Source organism: Microtus oregoni, unplaced genomic scaffold (assembly GCF_018167655.1).
Source record: "Microtus oregoni isolate MIOR12 unplaced genomic scaffold, Mior012 000008F_ref0000371, whole genome shotgun sequence".
Lineage (NCBI taxonomy): Eukaryota > Metazoa > Chordata > Mammalia > Rodentia > Cricetidae > Microtus > Microtus oregoni.
Genome location: NW_024543067.1, coordinates 3,392,181 through 3,410,903, shown reverse-complemented (window position 1 = coordinate 3,410,903; position 18,723 = coordinate 3,392,181). Strand labels below are relative to the sequence as shown.

Here is an 18,723-nt window from a genome sequence, read left to right as displayed (position 1 = left end):
GTCTTCTCTCCCCCGACACCCGCAGGGGAAGCCAACTGTAATTCTTGGCATGGGTAGTCTTAGGATCTTTTTTACATTTTAGAAGTAGGGGCCAGTTGTAGGACTATGGTGAAGATTAAATATCAGAGTCTATCCCTGTACTCAAGTGGATGTTTGTTTTTCAGAAAGAACAGGATATATACAGGTGTCTATAATACACAGCAAAGAAAAAGAGGTTGTAAGTCAGGTAAGGGAGACGAGCAAACAGTGAGCAGATTGAGAAGAAGAACTCTAGGACTCTATGTAAGAGGAGGTAGCCAGAGACTTGGTGACGCAAGCCTGCAACCCCAGTCCTGGGGAGATTGAGGAAGGGGGTATGGCCAGAAGGTTGAGGAGACCCCATCCCTAAACGGGGAGAAGGGAAAGAAGGGAAGGTAGAAGGGGATTACATATTAAGATCAATCATGAAAGATTTAGTGTCTGAGATTTGATACAGAGACAAGTAGAAGGAAAGAGAATGGGACAAACATTTGAAATCACAAGGCCACAGGAAGAAGTAGGGAAAGTGGATCACAGAGTGAAGTCATTCCATTGGTTGGTGCAACACATGCAGAGTCTGTGGAAAGGGAATAGGAAGGGATGATGGGCCGGCAGGGTTTGCAGGTGGCCTTGCTCTGGCAGTGTCTGTCTGTATGATAGGTGACACCCTGAGGGATTGGCAGCAGGGAAGTGATGTGGCCACAGCTGTGGATCTGGGGAGAATTAGGAAGCCGCATGAGTCAGATGTAGTGGCACCTGCCTGTAATTCCACCATAAGAGAGGCTGACACAGAGTGAACATAAGTTCAAGACCACCAGGGTCTTATGTGGTAAAACTGTCTAATAAAGGAAAAAAGAAAAGAAAAGATAGGAGAAATAAGACAGCACGCTTATTATGGGGAGAGGGGAGAGATGTCAGCTGGTGATAATTTCTTTTCTAGGCCAAGGACAATGAGTTTTGTTCCACATGAAAACAGTGACCTTGAAAGGGGAAGATGGTGTGGATATTCTTTGTAAGTTTATAACATTGTTCCTAAAAATAAAAGGACAATTATTTTTTAAATAATTTATTTGTAATAAGTTAACAGTTAAATAGCAAATTATGATCAATGATTAAGAAATGACACAACACATCAACAGGTAAAATCTTTGGTTGACAGAGCTACTCACATTCTATAGCGAGTGGTAATGTCATATCACAAGAGAAGCATATGAAGATGACTAAGGTTAACATAACGATAAGGCGCTTGCTCATTTTCAGTTCCAAGTATATGGTGACTGACCAGCGCCATGGACGGGCTAGAGAGAGGGTCAGGAGACAGGCGTCTGTGTCCTGTGCTGACAGACCTTGAGACAAACCTGTTTTCTTCGCTGTGCAATGGAGTAACACAGTCTATATAAAACAAGGTCCTGCTTAAATGTGGTTTCTAAATATTTCCATTACTGTCCAAAGCAGACCAAATACTCACTTTAGTTCAAAGAACAGAGAAGCGTAGTCCTGTTCAAATGGCCCATAAACAGATGTAGCATCTGGTAGATGATAATGTGTTTGAACTATGAAGTCTTATTACTTGGTCCATCAAAGAAAACCATAGTGGGAGTTTTGAATTAGCTTCCGGTCTCACACATATCATGACTACGTTTGGGACCACATGTGATTAGAGTTGGCTTTTTGTTTGTTTATTGTTTGTTTTGGTTTAATTCATTAACAGTTATGTTAATTTAATTCAACTTGATACAGAAAATTAAAGCTGAATAAATACATCCCATATAATAACATTGTAAAGGTTTATTCGCCTACAAATGGATTTCCTCTAGGGTTTCTTTAAATAAGTGTCCCCCTTGTTTACTGTAATGATGATGCAACCTCCTCACATCTTTTTGGGATCCTTGAAGCATTTCAGTGGGAGCCCCCCTCTGAGCACAGACTTAAGTTCCAGCAATCAGGAAAGTGGGTGTGGTCTGTGTAGAGCAAAATTTTTGCATCTAAGCTGGGCGATGGTGGCGCCCGCCTTTAATCCCAGCACTCAGGAGGCAGAGGCAGGTGGACCTCTGCAAGTTCGAGGCCAGCCTGGTCTACAAGAGCTAGTTGCAGGACAGGAACCAAAAGCTACGGAGAAACCCTATCTCGAAAATAAAAAAAAATAAAAAAAAAATTGCATCTAGGGACTGAGGGCCTCCGTGCTTTCTTCATGTTCAAAGAATCTAAATAAAAGCAAAGTCCCTGGGGCCGGAGAGGTGGCTCAGAGATTAAAAGCACTGGTTGCTCTTCCAGAGGTCCTGAGTTCAATTCCCAGCAACCACACAGTGGCTCACAATTATCTGTAATGAGATCTGGTGCCCTCTTCTGGCCTGCAGGTAGAGCACTGATACGTAATAAATTGGAGGAAAAAAAAATCCTTAAAAACAAAGTCACTGTCAAATGTACTTTATTTAATGCCAGATGTGAGGGCAGTGGGACTTAACTGACAACTACCATTAAAACTTAGAAATGTCCCACTTCCTGGTAAATAGGGGACAAGCTTGAACCTCCCACAGCTGGTGCGAACGATATACTCTCTAGGGTGGAAGGAAGGACTCCAGCAGCCTCTATGGTTCCCTGTCTCTAACTGTTTCTGTGGGGAAATGAACCAAGTGAGGTTAAACAAAGGACTTAGAGGGAAACCCATTGTGCTACAAGTGCATTGGCTAAATCGACCTTAATGATGTGGTTACCTATGAATAAAATACTTTCCAGAGGGACATTTAAATTCTGTATTGTGTAGACACTGTAAATTCTTAACCACAATCCATAGCTCTCCCACCTATGATTGGACAATCATAAAGCCAAAAGAACTCTGGGGAAATAAAATGTCCCAGATATAGACATCTGCCTTTGACGGCTCAACTGCTGGGTTCATCATTGAATCCAAGTTCCATGAGGAACAGAATGGTGTGGAGTGAGGACTGGAGCATCCACACTATTCCACTGGTTTGCCGGGTGCTACCCCGCCCCAGCTTAAGAGCCAGCCAATGCTCCCTGGTCTTCAATGTACTGGTTCATTAGCAAGTTCATTAGCATCTGGTCCCTTATTTCTTTTGTCTGCTCGCAGCAAAATGTGAAATGCCAACATTTGTGTTTTTCATAATTATTGACTTGTGCAGGACTGTTAAGTCAGCAGGAATTTAGGCTGCATTAATAGTTTTAGTACCCAATGTGTCAAACTAAGGGGTTTGCTCCCTCATTCCAGCTCATTTTTAATAAGAAAACTTATTTGAAGTCTATCTCCTAAATTACCAGGGTTTTTCTTCAAATGAATAAAATCCACTATTTGATTTCAGAGGCTCAACTTCGAAGTCAACATTACAAATCTGTGTTTTGTCCCTCCCCTGACCTCCTCCTCTTTTGAGGCTGGATCTCATGTATTCCGGGTTGACCTCAAATTTACTATGTAGCCAAGTAGGTTATCATGAGTCTATAGAGGTCGAAGGACATGGAGCCTTTCCACCCACAGAATCCTCACTGCTTTGCCCAAAGGGACATCCCTCCAGAGATGACCCATGCCTCTCTGGGGTTGGTTTTCCACAGTGGCTACCATTTCATTCCTCAGTCTTAAGGCTTCTTGTATTTACCCTCAATCAGACACATCTCCTTTTTCAAAGCAAACTTTTAAATATATTCAGAGGGCAACAAGCATCATTCATTCCTCTGAGATCCAGTGTAAGGAAATCCTCATTACTGAAATCATGAGCAAGGCGGCGGTTTAAACTTAACGGTTGTTTTGCTGTTTTGCAATCGTCTCGCGCACACTTACACGGAGCAAGTTCTTCTGCCTAAAGTCCTGGGGTAATGAGGCTAGAGCAACAACATTCCTCAAGCCCCTTGCGGCTCTCAGCTTCTGTCCCCATCACTTCCTGCGTCACACCTCTCCATAGCATAGCACACACACAACCACAGAACTCTTCAATAGTGCCCCAGTGACTGACAGTCATAGCCACCCTAGGGAGCCTCACGGCTGGGGCCAGGGGAAGCAACTCCATAGTCTTTGAGTAGAAGTCTTTCATCCATGTCTGGCAGGTGGGGCTCTTGGGGAAAGAGCCCCAGAATGTTTCCCTGAGCAGCTACTCCCGCTTGCTGTAGGCTTTGCTCTCCCAAGACCTTGACCAAGAAGTTGATATACCTCATTGCCAAGCGAAGCGTTTCATTTTTGCTCAGCTTCTTGTCTGGAGGGTGAGTGGGGATGAGTTTCCTCAGCTTGGCGAAGGCGCTGTTGACACTCTGCTGCCTCCACCGCTCCCTGGTGTTTGTGAAGATCTTTCTGGTCATGTCCAGGTTCCTGAGATGGGAGAGAAAAGGGACTTTGGTGGCCAAGACCTAAATCACATGTTCTGTCAAGAAAGGGCAAAAGAAGAACACTGTAGCCTTTTCTTCTGGACTGTTTAGAAGTCACCATTACAAAACTACCTTTAATCCCTCCCCTGCCCCCCTCTTTTGAGGTCGGATCTCATGTATTCCAGGTTGGCTTTAAACTTACTATGCAGCCAATGATGACCTTGAACTTCTGCTCTTCTTGCCTTTACCTACTGAATGTTAGGGTTATAGTCATATGTCACCATTTTTTGGTTTCTGCATGCTGGGGATTGAACCCAGGTCCTCATGCTGACCATGCAGCACTGACTAAGCTGCATCGCCAACCCCCACTATTTCCTTTACAACCTATCCCTCCCAGTTGACCAAAATCACCTACAGTATGGAATTGCGCACACACGTGAATAAAGTATATGTTTAGCCCGGGAAGTGTTGGGTGTGAATGTTCAGTGTGTCAAGAGCTTTTCAGAAGAGAGCAAAGGTGCCAGGCCATAGTGGCACACTCCCTGTCAGCTGCACCATCAGTGGAGTGAGCTGTAGTGAGAGAGAGAGAGAGAGAGAGAGAGAGAGAGAGAGAGAGAGAGAGAGAACCCAGCCTCTTCATAACCCCGTCTATATGAGTCTTCACAGCATAGGGTAATACTCCCTGCAGACCCTGGGATCTGCTGCAGCTCCCTGTCAGCTGCACCATCAGTGGAGTGAGCTGTAGTGTAGAGAGAGAGAGAGAGAGAGAACCGAGAGAGAGAGAGAGAGAGAGAGAGAGAGAGAGAACCCAGCCTCTTCATAACCCCAGCCTCTTCATAACCCCGTCTATATGAGTCTTCACAGCATAGGGTAATACTCCCTGCAGACCCTGGGATCTGCTGCAGCTCCCTGTCAGCTGCACCATCAGTGGAGTGAGCTGTAGTGCTGTGCTGCTAGTGTTTCATGAACCGAGGTGTTCAATAAATTATATGTGGCGTGTCCTACTTTCTTATAAAATTGACTTTGCTTTGGTGATTTTGCCCACTGTAGGCTAAGGTGTTTTGAGCAATTTTAAGGGATGCTGGTCTAAGTGATCTTCTATAGGTTAGGTGTGTCAAATCCATTTTCAATGTGTATTCTCAACCTATGGCAGATGCTTGAGGAGGGCTCAGAACTGCATCCTGGGTCAAGGCATGGCTTTATTGTACGACTGGACCCTCAAGAGCAAGCTGCTTTTGTTTACCTGAGGGAGGAAAGTAGATTCTGTAGAAGCAGAGAAACAGCACACCTACATGCTAGAGCAGGCTTCCAAGGAGACCACACCTCCCTGTAAATCAGGCCTGTGGACTAGGTCTCTTCCTGTTTAGAAACGTGCACTGCCCCATTACCCTGTATCTAGCCTGAGTTATTTCTGAATATTTCGGCCTTTGGTTCTACAATAGAAGCATGTTCCCAGGACGTTACCCCAACTATACCTGAAACAGAAACCCAGATCAAGGGGATTTGAAGACAGGAAGGAAACTCTTAGGGTTGTTCACACTGGAACTGGCCAGAACTGAGGGACAAAGTTGTCTTATCAAAAGAGGGTTTAGCTCACTGCCAAGTCAACTCTAGTCCCATGGGGAGTAGGGGTCCTTTTCAAGCTGAGAGCAAAGAAGATTAGGCAGGGTAAACTGGTTGTGGTGTTTTTCTAAGACGGCTGGAGTCTATTGTACTAGACAGACAGAAGGATCAGTTAAAAAAGAAAGAAAGAACGGAAAGAAAATGAAAGGAAAGGAAAGTAAAAAGAAAGACTCTTCTAAAATGTAGGCTGCCATCAGAGGGATGCCTGGTAATTCCTTGTTGATTTAGCCTCGAGTGTTTGACTCTCCTTCTCCATGGGAGAAATAGAAATCAGTAACTTAACAAGCTGGAAAAGCTCAAAATAGAGGCCACTGGAAAATTGCTGCACTATACTTCTTAAATCAAAGGAAAATTGCATTTAGTGTTTTTTTTCCAGTTGCACGGACTGATTGCCACTAATCTTGATTTCAGAGCAAACTAAGAGAGGGGAAATTTCACACCAGATGCCATGGGTAGATGGTGAAATAAGGGCAAACATCAGTGTCACTACTGAGGCTTCCCGCTAGGCTGGGGTTCATTAACTTTTTTTTTTTTCACTTTTGCACCACGAATCTTTTTGGTGGTCCAGGGAAGCCTGGGTTTGCAGTCTTCTCAGAACAGTGGCTTTAAATATGTATTGGTTCCTCTGTCAAAATTTTACATGTGTCAGTTAAAATACAGGAAATAATGAGTCCTACTTGGTAGTTATTAAAATACTGAAATTAAAATGCAGTGTGGTAATACATTTGCTTAATTTTTAACACATTAAAAACTACACTTACTACCATAATTTCTAAGAAATGACATTTGACTTTTTTTTTTAAAAGATCCACAGCATTTGAGATGTGAGATGCAAGTATCTGGGACTTCCACTAGTGACAAACGTACCCCTACTGTCTTGTCTTAGAATACATTTTTGCTACTATATTATTATATTTTAAATCATAGTATCTGAGCAGCTACTAGAAATGATTTTAAATGCATCAAATACATAGACACAGGGAATGGTCTGTGTCTATGTATTTAATGCATTTAATATCATTATTCTGAGACAGAAATAAAAATGGATTTCTTTATTTAGAACCATGTGAATATTAATGTACTTTATCAGCTATATTTGTAAAAAGAGGAAATACTACATTTAGAATAAGTGTTAATCGAAAATTAAGATATAATATCTCCCTATCCAAGTTCATAGAGCTTTCGAATTCTAGCCACATATCCCTGGGTCGGAGGGTTATAGACTCAAGTCAAGTATAAGCTTTAAGTGCTGGAGGGATGGCTCAGAGGTTACCGTCACTGACTGTTCATCTATGGCTCCTGGGTTCAACTCCCACAACACACATGGCAACTCATAATTGTTTGTAACTCAAGTTCCAGAGGACCCTACCCCTTCTTCTGGGTACCAGGCATGTGAGTTGTACAAACACACACACACACACACACACACACACACACACATATATACCCATACACACAAAATTTTTTTATTAAAAAAAGATTTCAAGGTCTGCCTGAACAACTTATTTCACTATGGCATGGGTGCTGTAGAAAGCACCTGAACGACGTTATGTTAAATACACCATGAAGATAGAATGTACAACCTCTTTCTCTTGTCGCCGGTGGAGGTAACACTCAGGGAAGAAAACTACTTACGCTCCTAGGGAAGGTGTCCACTGTTGCAAATAGACAATGTGCTCTTCCGGGTCCACAGTTCCTGGACACAAACCCCAGACCAACTGGAAAGGTACAAACATCTGCAGCTAACAGCGCTACAGGGTTATCCTCGGGCCTTCAGGCTCACACAGGTCTTTTATTGTTCTTTTTATTATTATTCCCGTAAGGTTGTCAGTTTCTCTACTGCAACTCTATCCTCTGTATCTGTCTCTTCCTACAACGTTTTCTTGGAAGTGTAGATATGCCATAGGAAGAAAGCTGGACAGCGGTTTGAAGAGCTAGGTTGGGAATGGAGTCTAATAGCCAACACTAGGCACAGTTCCTCTCCGTTAAAAAAAAATACCAAATAAAACTTACACAGGTGTGTGGTTGGAGGGGGTGTAATGACGGTAGCAGGTGGTGGGAGATGAGGGAAAGAAATGACTAAATCACAGGTTATTTGAAAATGTTACAATGATATCAAACGCCTTTTATGTTAATTTTAAAAGTTTTCTATACCAGTTTTTAAAAAATTAAAAAGTAAACGGTACAAGGACGATTTCCCATCTATTTAACCCATCCCACTCCCCAGCTTCTGCGATTCTGAGATGTACACTTCATGCTCATTCACACATAATCATACACTCAGATCTTAGAACTCTCTCTACAGACTATCGCATTTGTCTCTCTTAAGCAACCACAGGGAAAGCTTGGAGTCAGTCGAGCGCACTGGATACCTCTTTGTGGCGAGCGGACTGAGGCGGTCCCCTTCAACAACTTTCTTGAGTCCAGGGGCCATCGCGGCCGAGGAGCACTTTACACCGGTGCCTCGCAGCCTGCTCGCGTTTGACGTCTCTGCTCTTTCTGTCCAATCTGCAGCTTGTCTGCGAACCCTCTATTTCCCAGCTATCCCTTCCCCACTCTTAAAAAACAAAAAGTTACCTCATCTCACCGTGGCAAACCTGCCCGATATGTTATTTCGGGAGTCTGGGAAAGCATCTAGAGGTTGAAATTACACATCTGCAAAGTATCGGAGGATCGCTGAGAGAGCTGGCGGCGGTATAAAGAGCCCCGGAGATGCTCTGGGTTGCAGGGGACTGGCGCTGGTTCCAGCTAACCACGGACACGGCTTGGACAACACACGTGCCTTAGGAGGCTAGACAGGCTCCCTAGTACCGCGCCACTGTCTGTCTCTGCCCCTCTAAAGTTCCCTGGTCACCTAAAGAGTCCCTTAAGTGGCTGCTACCAAGTGGCCACATCTCTCTCTTTTCTCTCTGGTCTGTCCGGTGGCCCCTTTGCTTCTGCCCACTCCCGCTCTCTTAGGTCAACTTCTTCCCAGGAGCTGGAAGCCCGCGCTGTCACAGCGTCTGTCGCAGCAGACCTCGGCTGTCCGTGTGCGCCCTCGCCTGGACACAGAGCCTCTGTCACAACCTTTATAGGACACCGCCCTTTGTCTGGCGGCAGGAGGGGGCGCTTTTCGCCGAGGACACCCGCCAGTTACTCCCCGTTTTGCCGCATCAACCCTCCCTTGTGCAGCGGCTAAGGAGCAATGTTGGAAGGAGGACCCCTCTTTGTCCGAGGCTTTAGGGGAGGGGATACTGCTTCCAACCTCCTCTTCCTGCCAAGCACCCGAAAGCTTAGAACTCTTGCTAACTCATCGGGTGCTTCTTCAAATCCCAGCACAGGTGTCGTCTGATCCCAATGCCCAGCTCCAGACCCGCTAAATGAGTTTGGGAGAAGCGGCCTGTAACCTGCAATTGTACCAAATATCGCCAGGAAATGAAGACACACAACGAAGTTTAAAAGCACTGCACTGGAGAGACTGATGCATTTATGGGTCTGGTCTACTTTTTCCTGTTGGTCAACACAGGGCGTGGTTATTTCAGGGATGGAGGGACTCTGCCTCCTTCCTCTGTCCTGCATCTCCCAGGATGGTCTGAGAAAACACAAGTCAGACCTCTGTCACTTCTCAGATCTAAATTCTCTTGTGGCTTTCCATTTCATTCAACCTCTAAGGCAGAAGGGTGGGAGGTTTGAGGCCTTCCTGGTGGTGAGAGAGACCTTGTCTGAACAACAAAAACAAACAAACCAAAACAAACAAGCAAACAAAAAACCCAAACAAACAAACAACAACAAACCAACAGAAGGAAAGTGAACTGCAGCCTTTAAATGGTCCCTGAGATCTCTTTATCTCGATCTGTCTCTTCTATCCCTGGGGTTCATCCCCCTCCAGAGACTCTGGTTTGTCCTATCAGAAACACATCAGACACCCTGCTGCCTCCTAGCCTTTGTACAGTTCCCTCTTCTTCTCACAGGCTGCCCATGGAAGTACTTCCTTTCCCTTTCCTTCCCTCCACTCTCCTCCTTCCACCTTCCTTCCCCTCCCCTTCCTTTCTCTCCCCCTTCTTTCCCCTCCCCTCTCCTTACTTTGCTGTGTGTCAGTACTGGAAACTTAAGCCCTGCTCAGGCCGTGTTCAGGTGTGGAGAGTATAACTCCGAACAAAACCAGGCACAAAACCCCGCCCTCAAGGCACTGATATTCTCAGGTGCCACCTTCCCAGTGACGAGCCTTAAATTGTTAAAAATTGTACTTATGCATTTATTGCCTCGGGTGCACCAAGGTGAGTGTGGGGAGGCTAGGAAACAACTCGAGGGGGGTGGTTTTCTCCTTCCACTCTGTGCCTTCCAGGGATCAAATTCAGAAGGTCAGGTTTGGCAGCAAGTGGCTTTCCCCACTCATTAGTCATCACCTAAGAGCTTGTTAGCTACTAAGATTGTGCCTACACACACACACACACACACACACACACATCATCATCATCATCATCATCATCATCATCATCATCATCCTTTGCTGTATCCTCAGTGCTTCATTCCGCTTAGTAATATTTACTTCTCTTGTCTTGTATCTCTACTATATCCCTCATTACCACATTGAATAGATGTCCACCAAATGTTTTTGATTAGTGTCTGATTAAACCATCAGTCTCTAGGTATTTCTCTCTCTGAAGGCCCTAGGATTTGAGACAATAAATTCATAAATACATTGCACCTTGGTGAATACGAGCAAGTGACTCTAGGGTTGTAGTCACCCAAGCTGAAATTTCTTGTCTATTCACTTGTGCGATGCCAGGCAAAATCACTCAGCTTCTCTCTGCTTCAGTTTCCTTATTTGTAAAATGGGTGCGATGCTGGAACTGTGGGAATCAAATAAGAAGAAAAAACTGGCAAGCTATTTAGGATCACAAGCTGCACATAGTATAGTATCAATAGATTTTTATTGTAGTTGATTATATTATTGTTATAACTGCATTCTAGTTCCCTTCTCTGTGAGAGGATTATATAAACCCTTCCACTGTCTTGTACAGGTACAAAGAATACACATCCCTGTCTCAGGGCCAGGTTTGGTCATATGCCTTGCATCAGCCAATGGCATGTGAACAGATTTGACATAGACCATGGAGCAGAAGCTCCAGCAGGATGGCTGCAGACTGAAGCAGTGAGAAAGTCATGTTTGAGGTTGCTCCTGCAGCCTGGGTACCATGGAGCAAACACCAAACCTATCATAGCACTAATGTGACAGGAAAGAAGCCAATTCGGTGAGGCCCTGAGACCTCAGGATGCTCCTCACACCTACGACGCCTTACCCAACATTTATGGAAACTCGCCATTTTATTACAGATCGAAAAGATACAGCCTGAATTACAAAGCTCAGGTATGTGGGTGGAGCCAGAAAGGGGAAAAAGACATTACAAGCAGACTCAATACAAGATTGACAGTCCTGAGTAGCAGAGAACATAAATTACAGTTACAACAAGAGGTAAAAGATTCTGGTTGAACAATCAGGCATTACTCTGGGAAGGGCTGGTGTTTACAAACAAGGCCTTGAAGCAAGGCTCTTCCTGGCAACGGAGAAACTTAAGATAAGGAAACAAATGGAGACTCCTAATTCCCTTCTCTCTAATTTCTTCCTACCCAGAGCTCAATCTATTTCAGTGAAAGGCCTTCTGTAGTATGTGGACCCCAGGTCTACAAAGACTTGAAAAGAACCCCAAACCAACACTGAAAATGGGCTCTGGGCCTATTGTCAAGCAACTCAGAGTTCCCAAATGCCCAGATTGTTGTGTAGAAGTTGGAGCATGGGTACAGCAACAAAAAAAGGCCAGAAGCAGGGTTCAAATGTACGAAAGGCAGGACAGGGTCGTGGGTGCCTGGAATCTTGGTGGCCAGGCTAGAAGACAGAAAGAGAACAATGTGTTGCAAAGATGCGAACAGTAACTACAGCTGGGGGCTCCAAGACTCCTTCTGTTGTAACTAGAGGATGCAGTGGAGCAAGGAATAAGAAGAGCTGGCTAATTTGTGCACAGAGACACAACCTGATATTTGCAGAAAACACCCTTGGCTTGCTCCTCTTTCTGTCTTCTGCTTTTTCGGTGGGCTGTGGGAGAGAATTTGTTCCTATGGTGTCCGTGCTTTTCCCACGCTGTCCGATTATATTACAGTTCTGACGGGCCACACAGAAGTTTGCTATCCTTCACCTTAGCCAAAAACCGTGAGGTGATATAGTTTCTCCGTGGCCCGTTTTCCATTTGTGAAAAAGAATCGAGGCAACTGGATGGCAAGATCCAACGGAGGATGCTCAGCGTAACAAGCTACCAAATAAAGCCTGCCAACGTGGCTAGGAACTCAGACCAAGAGGAGAGGCTCAGGGAAAGGAACGGAAGTATGTTAGTGCACTGGAAGAGGGCTGGCTTTTGTTCCTGAACCTTCTTAAATGTTACTGTTGGCTTTATGCTTTTAGAAGCCATTTGGGTACACCGGTTCCCTACAGTGGCTCTTGAGAGTGATGGGTCCGCTCCGGTGCCATTCTCCCAGTGTAGAGCATTTAGAGGCTAGGTCCTGTCGTGGAAGAGGTTGGAGTAGGAATTTACATAATCCGATTATTGGGGGATTAAATTTAGGCAGCTAAACGCCTCTATGTGCTTGAGCTAAAATGCTTACTATTCATGGCTCTCACTGCCCCCTGGAGAGACTGCACCTGCGGAGCTGCTGGAGAGGGTCGGGGGATGGGCAGGTCCCTAGGAGAGCCTGGTGCGGTCGGACTCCCTGGTCCTGCTCCTTTAATTGATCTGTCTGGATAAGCCCGTGTATGCTGGCCTTCCAGTCCCCTATGGGTTGTCAGTTTCAGGAAGAACGAGGGGTCTTTGGAGGTTCTGCCAGACCAGGTGGGTATGGGTAGCTAAAGTCATTTTAACTAGAGGTTAAGCATCTGCCTTAACCAGTCTTAACCTTTCCTAACCACTCCCCATGCTAAACCCCTCTCTCCATCCTCAGTTCTTGGTTTCCGGGCATCAGTGTGTCTCTTCTCTTCTCTGCATCCAGTTATTCATTCCTGTTCCCATACACACATTGTGCGTGTATCTCCAATTTATTAGTCATATGAACTAGCTGGTTCTTCATACAGAACAGAGTTTACAAGCATATCCTGCTAGACATATATTTTTAAGTATTCTACCTCTTAAATAAGTTTTGGCAGCTTGCCATATAAATTTTGATCTAAGACTCATCAATAGGGTTAAGTTTTTATTTTATTTCAGTTTCTGAGACAGGGTCTTGCTATGATGCCCAGGCTGGCCTGGAACGGGTGGTCACCTTGTCTCCGTCATAGATGTGCGTAATAACATCTGGACCCCTACTCACTTCTAAAGACTTATTTTTTCTCTTTTAGAAAGTATGGCTTTTTTAAAAAAAAGTATTATTGTATTATAATTGATGCTATTGACAATGGCTTGCTATTAGTTTCTTATGTTATCGTAATATACTCAAAGATGTGCAGGGTAAATTTTTGCTCTAATATAGCTTTTTGAAACTTTAATTTTGGAATAACATATAACCTATTTTTAAAAAATTTTTCATAGTCACTATGAGAGGTGACACGCTCCTTGTTCGAAATTTAACACATTTTTCTATACATCCATTAGGTTAGTGCTCTACAGTCTTGGAGGTGTATTCCAGTACATCTGTGAAAACTTCTCTGTCTTGTATTTGTTCTCTGTCTTGTGTTTGTGTTGCTTTTGTTTTTCCAGAAGGGTCCCAGTAGGTAGCTTTGACTGGGAAGTCGCTCTGTAGACCAGGCTGGCCTCTGCTGACTTTTATTCCCAAGTGTTGGGATTAAAGGCAGGCAACACCAAGCCCTACTTGCTTTAGGTTTATAAGTCTTTTGATGAACTTATTTTGGGGTCTAAAGACGCATAGGAGTTTAGAAGATTTAGAGAAATGTACCTGTACCGATAAAAGATGGCCCTCTTTGTCAAGCTTTCTGCCACAAATTCTATTTTGCTTTTTATTAAGGTTATAACTTCTGTTTTTAAGTTTTTATTTCCAAATTAAACCATGCATTTTAATTTAAATTTAAAAATCTATGTGCACGTGTGTGGGTGGGTGCATGGTACGTCTGTATTTGCCTGTGGTGGTGGGGTTGACATTAAGTGTCCTCCTCAGTCATGGTACATCTGTATTTGCCCGTGCTGGTGGGGTTGAGCCCAGAGAATGATCACGTGTCTAGTCTCCTAGCCAGCTTGCTCTGACAACCCATAACTACCCTCACATTGTTGGGAGTACAGGCAGTCAGACAGATCTGAATTCCTGCCCTAACGCTTTACCGACCGAGTCATTTCCCAGGCCCTGTGCTCATTCTTTTACACTTAGTTTTTTTGTTTGTTTATTTGTTTTCTTTTTTTTTTTTTTTTTGGTCTAGCATGACTCTTGGCCATGGAAAGCTCTCTTGGTAAGCTTAAATTCCCTGTACCCCTTCTACAAAGGTGTCCGCATGTCCATCCTGAGTTCTTCACAGTAAATCTCATTTTCGGTCTCTTGTTACGCGGTGAACTCTAGGAGAGCCCATTACCTAACTCCCCCATTACTTAACCCTAACCATTAGTGTCACTTCAGGCATTTTGCTCAAGTTCGCTCACTAGTATGCTCTCTCAAAAATAATAAATAAATAAATAAATAAATAAATAAATAAATATTCATATGAGTGTGTGGAAGGCATATATAATCAATATATATACAGCATATGTATGTGTGTGTACAAGTTACCAGGTGAGTTATAATTGTAGACAAAACAAAATATTATACCTGCCCAAGCTAAAGTTCAAAACACATACTCAAAGAAACAAGTCTTGGGCACAGAGCCAACTGAGTGGAACTGGCAGCCACTGCAGGCCCTCATTAGTACAAAGGGCTCCATTTACGGGGCACACTGTGCAATCTGAGTGATTAGCTCCCATCTTCGGAGCCTCTTTCTGATTCCTCACCACAACAGCTCTCCCCCCCCCCCCACCCGCCCAAATAAGAAGGGTAGCTAAGGATGCAAGCAGGTGAGACAGCAAACCGAGCTGTACAGAAGGGAAAATCCATTGATCTGGCCCCCATCTCTGCCTGAGTGTGGGGAGCAGAGGCAGAGAGGGTTGAGAGCTTTGGTTTGCTCTCTCAGTGGAAGGGGGTTAGTCGATTGACTGTTACCTTTAGATGTCTCTGAGTTAGAACAGAAAAGATAAGCCAGAATCTTCAAACAATCTCTGACACACAGAGTCTATCCTAAATGGGGTCTGCATACACACTGGACAGGTAGACGACCACTCCAAAGATGTCCCCTATAATATGGGAGCAATAAATAGTCCTTTCTTTAAGATACCAAGAAATGGCACACGTGAGGCAACTTCCCGAGGGAGCTAAGAGAAGACTGGAGCACTGGCTTCAGAGGCAGACCAGCTGAAGCCTGTATCACGAATGCGCACACCAACGGGTAGAATGCTCACTCCCCTGGCCCCAGTTTTTTAAACTACAAACTGTAAACATCAACTTCATGAGCTTTCGTGAAGACTCCGTGAGCTATTATGTGTTAAGCGTGTGAAGTCAGTGGTGTGAGGGCTGAGGATGTAGCTCAGCTAGTAGCGGGCTTGCCTAGCCCAGGCTTTCAGCTCCACACTGACAGACTTCATGTGGAGCTAGAGTCCTGTAAGCCTAATACTAACAGGGTGGAGACAGGAGAATCCAAATTCAGATTTATCCTTGGCTATGCAGGGAGCTTGAAACCATAGGTAAAACTGTCAAAAAAAAAAAAAAAAGAAAAAAGAAAATCTATACGGGCTGGAGAAATGGCTGAGTGATTAAGAGCCCTGACTGCTCTTCCAGAGGTCTTGAGTTCAATTCCCAGCAACCACATGGTGGCTCACAACCATCTGTAATAAGGTTTGGTGCCCTCTTCTGGCCTGTAGGCATACATGTACACAGAATATTGTATATATAATAAATAAATATTTTAAAAAAATCTACACTGAAATACTTGTTCTTTTAGTTTAAAGATAGGGAAATGTAAGTACATGGCCCTAATTTTCTGCAAAGTGCATTCTGAAGGGCCTCCTTTCATCTGTTTAGCCCAGGGTTTTGGCCTGCCCTCCCCTCTGAGTGACCTGGAACAGTGTCGCTGGAAAGCAGAGTGTGGACGAACCAGAGGAGGGAGGTGCCTGTAATGAAAGCAAGCTTCTCTCAAGCATTATTTATTCTTTGTTCTATAATTCATTAATCATTTTAATTCTCCAGGAACCAGGCTGGCGCCTCTTTGGTAAGACCTGTGCTACGCGCGCACGTGCGCACGCGCGCACACACACACACACACACACACGTCTTCTCCAAGACATCTGGTTCACTCCACATACACACACACAAACACAAACACACGTCCTCACTAACACGTCTGATGTGGAGGCCTTTTGGGTAGTTCTGTCCGGAGCAAATGTTGACCACTGAAACACAAAGAGGGGCGTGTAACTGCCTCAAGTGAATGGGCATTTCCCCCCATAGTAACCAATTAGAGGGGCACACTGCTCTGGGTATGCCCAGCTGCCTACCAACCTCTCAGGACAATGCTGGCTTGGCCTTGACTCCATAGGCCTAGAGCAATGAATGCTTCTATTTTTTTTTTTAAGCAATAAACCCAAGAGCAGAGGTAAAAACAGAGGGAGATGGGGTGGGGTGTGCAGGACCAGGTTCTAGAGGGGAGAAAGGTGTGGGTGGGATGTTTCCCCCTCGTTATCCATTGGTCTTTGTACAAGACCATGACTCATCAACTGTTTCCCTGAGCAGGATTTAGATGCTCTGTGGGCCACAGATAAGAGCGCGGCTTATGTGTAGAAAGTAAATACACTGAATATTCCCCATAAAGTCAATAGTGCCAGGCTTATCAGCTGTCCTCACTCCCCACTCAGTCCCCAGGGGACCAGACTTGAAATAAAGGCCACAGTTCCAGGGGCAAAGAGTGGAGGTGCAGGGTTGAGCTAAGAGGGGTCTCAGCTCCCTCTGGGCTGTATTTTAGGCAGGTGGGGGAAATCTGCCAGGCTCAAGCTGCTCACAGTCCCCACCCCACCTCCCACCCCCAGCTTTCCAGACTGACAAATCCCAAACCAAACACACACACCGGGCAGATCCAGCCAAGGTTTCCAGGAAGCGTTTTAGGAAAATCTCTTTAAATCCAATCCGAAGAAACCACAAAGAAAACAGATCGACAAAGAAACCTTGATTTCCCACCAGGGTTCTCACCTCTGCCTTTAATAACAGATATTAATGCCTACTTCTGCCCTCTTCAAGACTCATCTGTCTTTTTAACCACTGAAGATTTAACATCTTTGCAAACGGTCTGAAATAAAGGTTACCAGCTGCTGGTTCAGACCCATTTTGAAGACTCATACTAACAGAAGCGATCTGCCGTGAGCCTGGCTCAGCTTCCACACACTGTTTCCATGCTTTTGCAGGGATTCTAGGCTTGCCCAGGGCCATTCACTTGTAATAAGGTTTTCAGCTCTTTCTGGTGGGCACAGCAGACTCTCTGGCTGGGATACGGGGTGGAGGATGAGCATGAATGTAAACAAGATGGACTTATTCCATCTGACTTATTAGGGCCCAAATAGAGTAGAAGTGAGGTCAATGGTTAGTCCCAACTACTCCCATCCCCAGGACAACTAGAAGAATTTGTTAGCCCTACAAAGTCTGGGGTTCCAGGAGCTGAGGATGAGGACTGAGACCCAGAATTTAAAGTCTCTACTGGCCCAACTATGTATAGTTCATCCTGGTCTGATCTCCAACCGAAAGCAGCAGGTGCAGATGGGCACCTCCTCTTGGCATTGTCTGCACTGTGATGCGCTGATGCACTGTGATGCTGTGATGCGCTGTGATGCTTTGTGATGTGCTGTGATGCACTGTGATGAGCTGTGATGCACTGTGATGCACTGTGATGCGCTGTGATGCACTGTGATGTGCTGTGATGCTCTGTGATGTGCTGTGATGCACTGTGATGCGCTGTGATGAACTGTGCGCTGTGATGCGCTGTGATGCGCTATGATGCGCTGTGATGCACTGTGATGCGCTGTGATGAGCTGTGATGCACTGTGATGCACTGTGATGCGCTGTGATGCACTGTGATGTGCTGTGATGCTCTGTGATGTGCTGTGATGCACTGTGATGCGCTGTGATGAACTGTGCGCTGTGATGCGCTGTGATGCGCTATGATGCGCTGTGATGCTCTGTGATGCACTGTGATGCACTGTGATGCGCTGTGATGCTCTGTGATGCGCTATGATGCACTGTGATGCACTGTGATGCACTGTGATGCGCTATGATGCGCTGTGATGCTCTGTGATGCACTGTGATGCTCTGTGATGCACTGTGATGCTCTGTGATGCGCTGTGATGCACTGTGATGCTGTGATGCACCGTGATGCACTGTGATGCTCTTTGATGCACCGTGATGCGCTGTGATGCACTGTGATGCGCTGTGATGCGCCGGCTGTGATGCGCTGTGATGCGCTGTGATGAGCTGTGATGCGCTGTGATGCGCTGTGATGCGCTGTGATGCTCTGTGATGCGCTGTGATGCGCTGTGATGCGCTGTGATGCGCTGTGATGCTCTGTGATGCTCTGTGATGCTCGGTGATGCGCTGTGATGCGCTGTGATGCGCTATGATGCGCTGTGATGCTCTGTGATGCTCTGTGATGCGCCGTGATGCACTGTGATGAGCTGTGATGCGCTGTGATGCACTGTGATGAGCTGTGATGCGCTGTGATGCACTGTGATGCGC

At 45.2% G+C, this 18,723-nt stretch overlaps 1 protein-coding gene across 1 annotated transcript; it reads right to left on the bottom strand.

Annotated features, from left to right (window-relative positions):
* Nucleotides 1–2,336: 2,336 nt before the first annotated feature.
* Nucleotides 2,337–4,344, bottom strand: Tal2 (TAL bHLH transcription factor 2). Its single transcript, XM_041657695.1, has one exon. It carries the CDS (start codon nt 4,321–4,323, stop codon nt 3,997–3,999), a length of 327 nt encoding a protein of 108 aa, XP_041513629.1. The 5' UTR covers nt 4,324–4,344; the 3' UTR covers nt 2,337–3,996.
* Nucleotides 4,345–18,723: the final 14,379 nt, after the last annotated feature.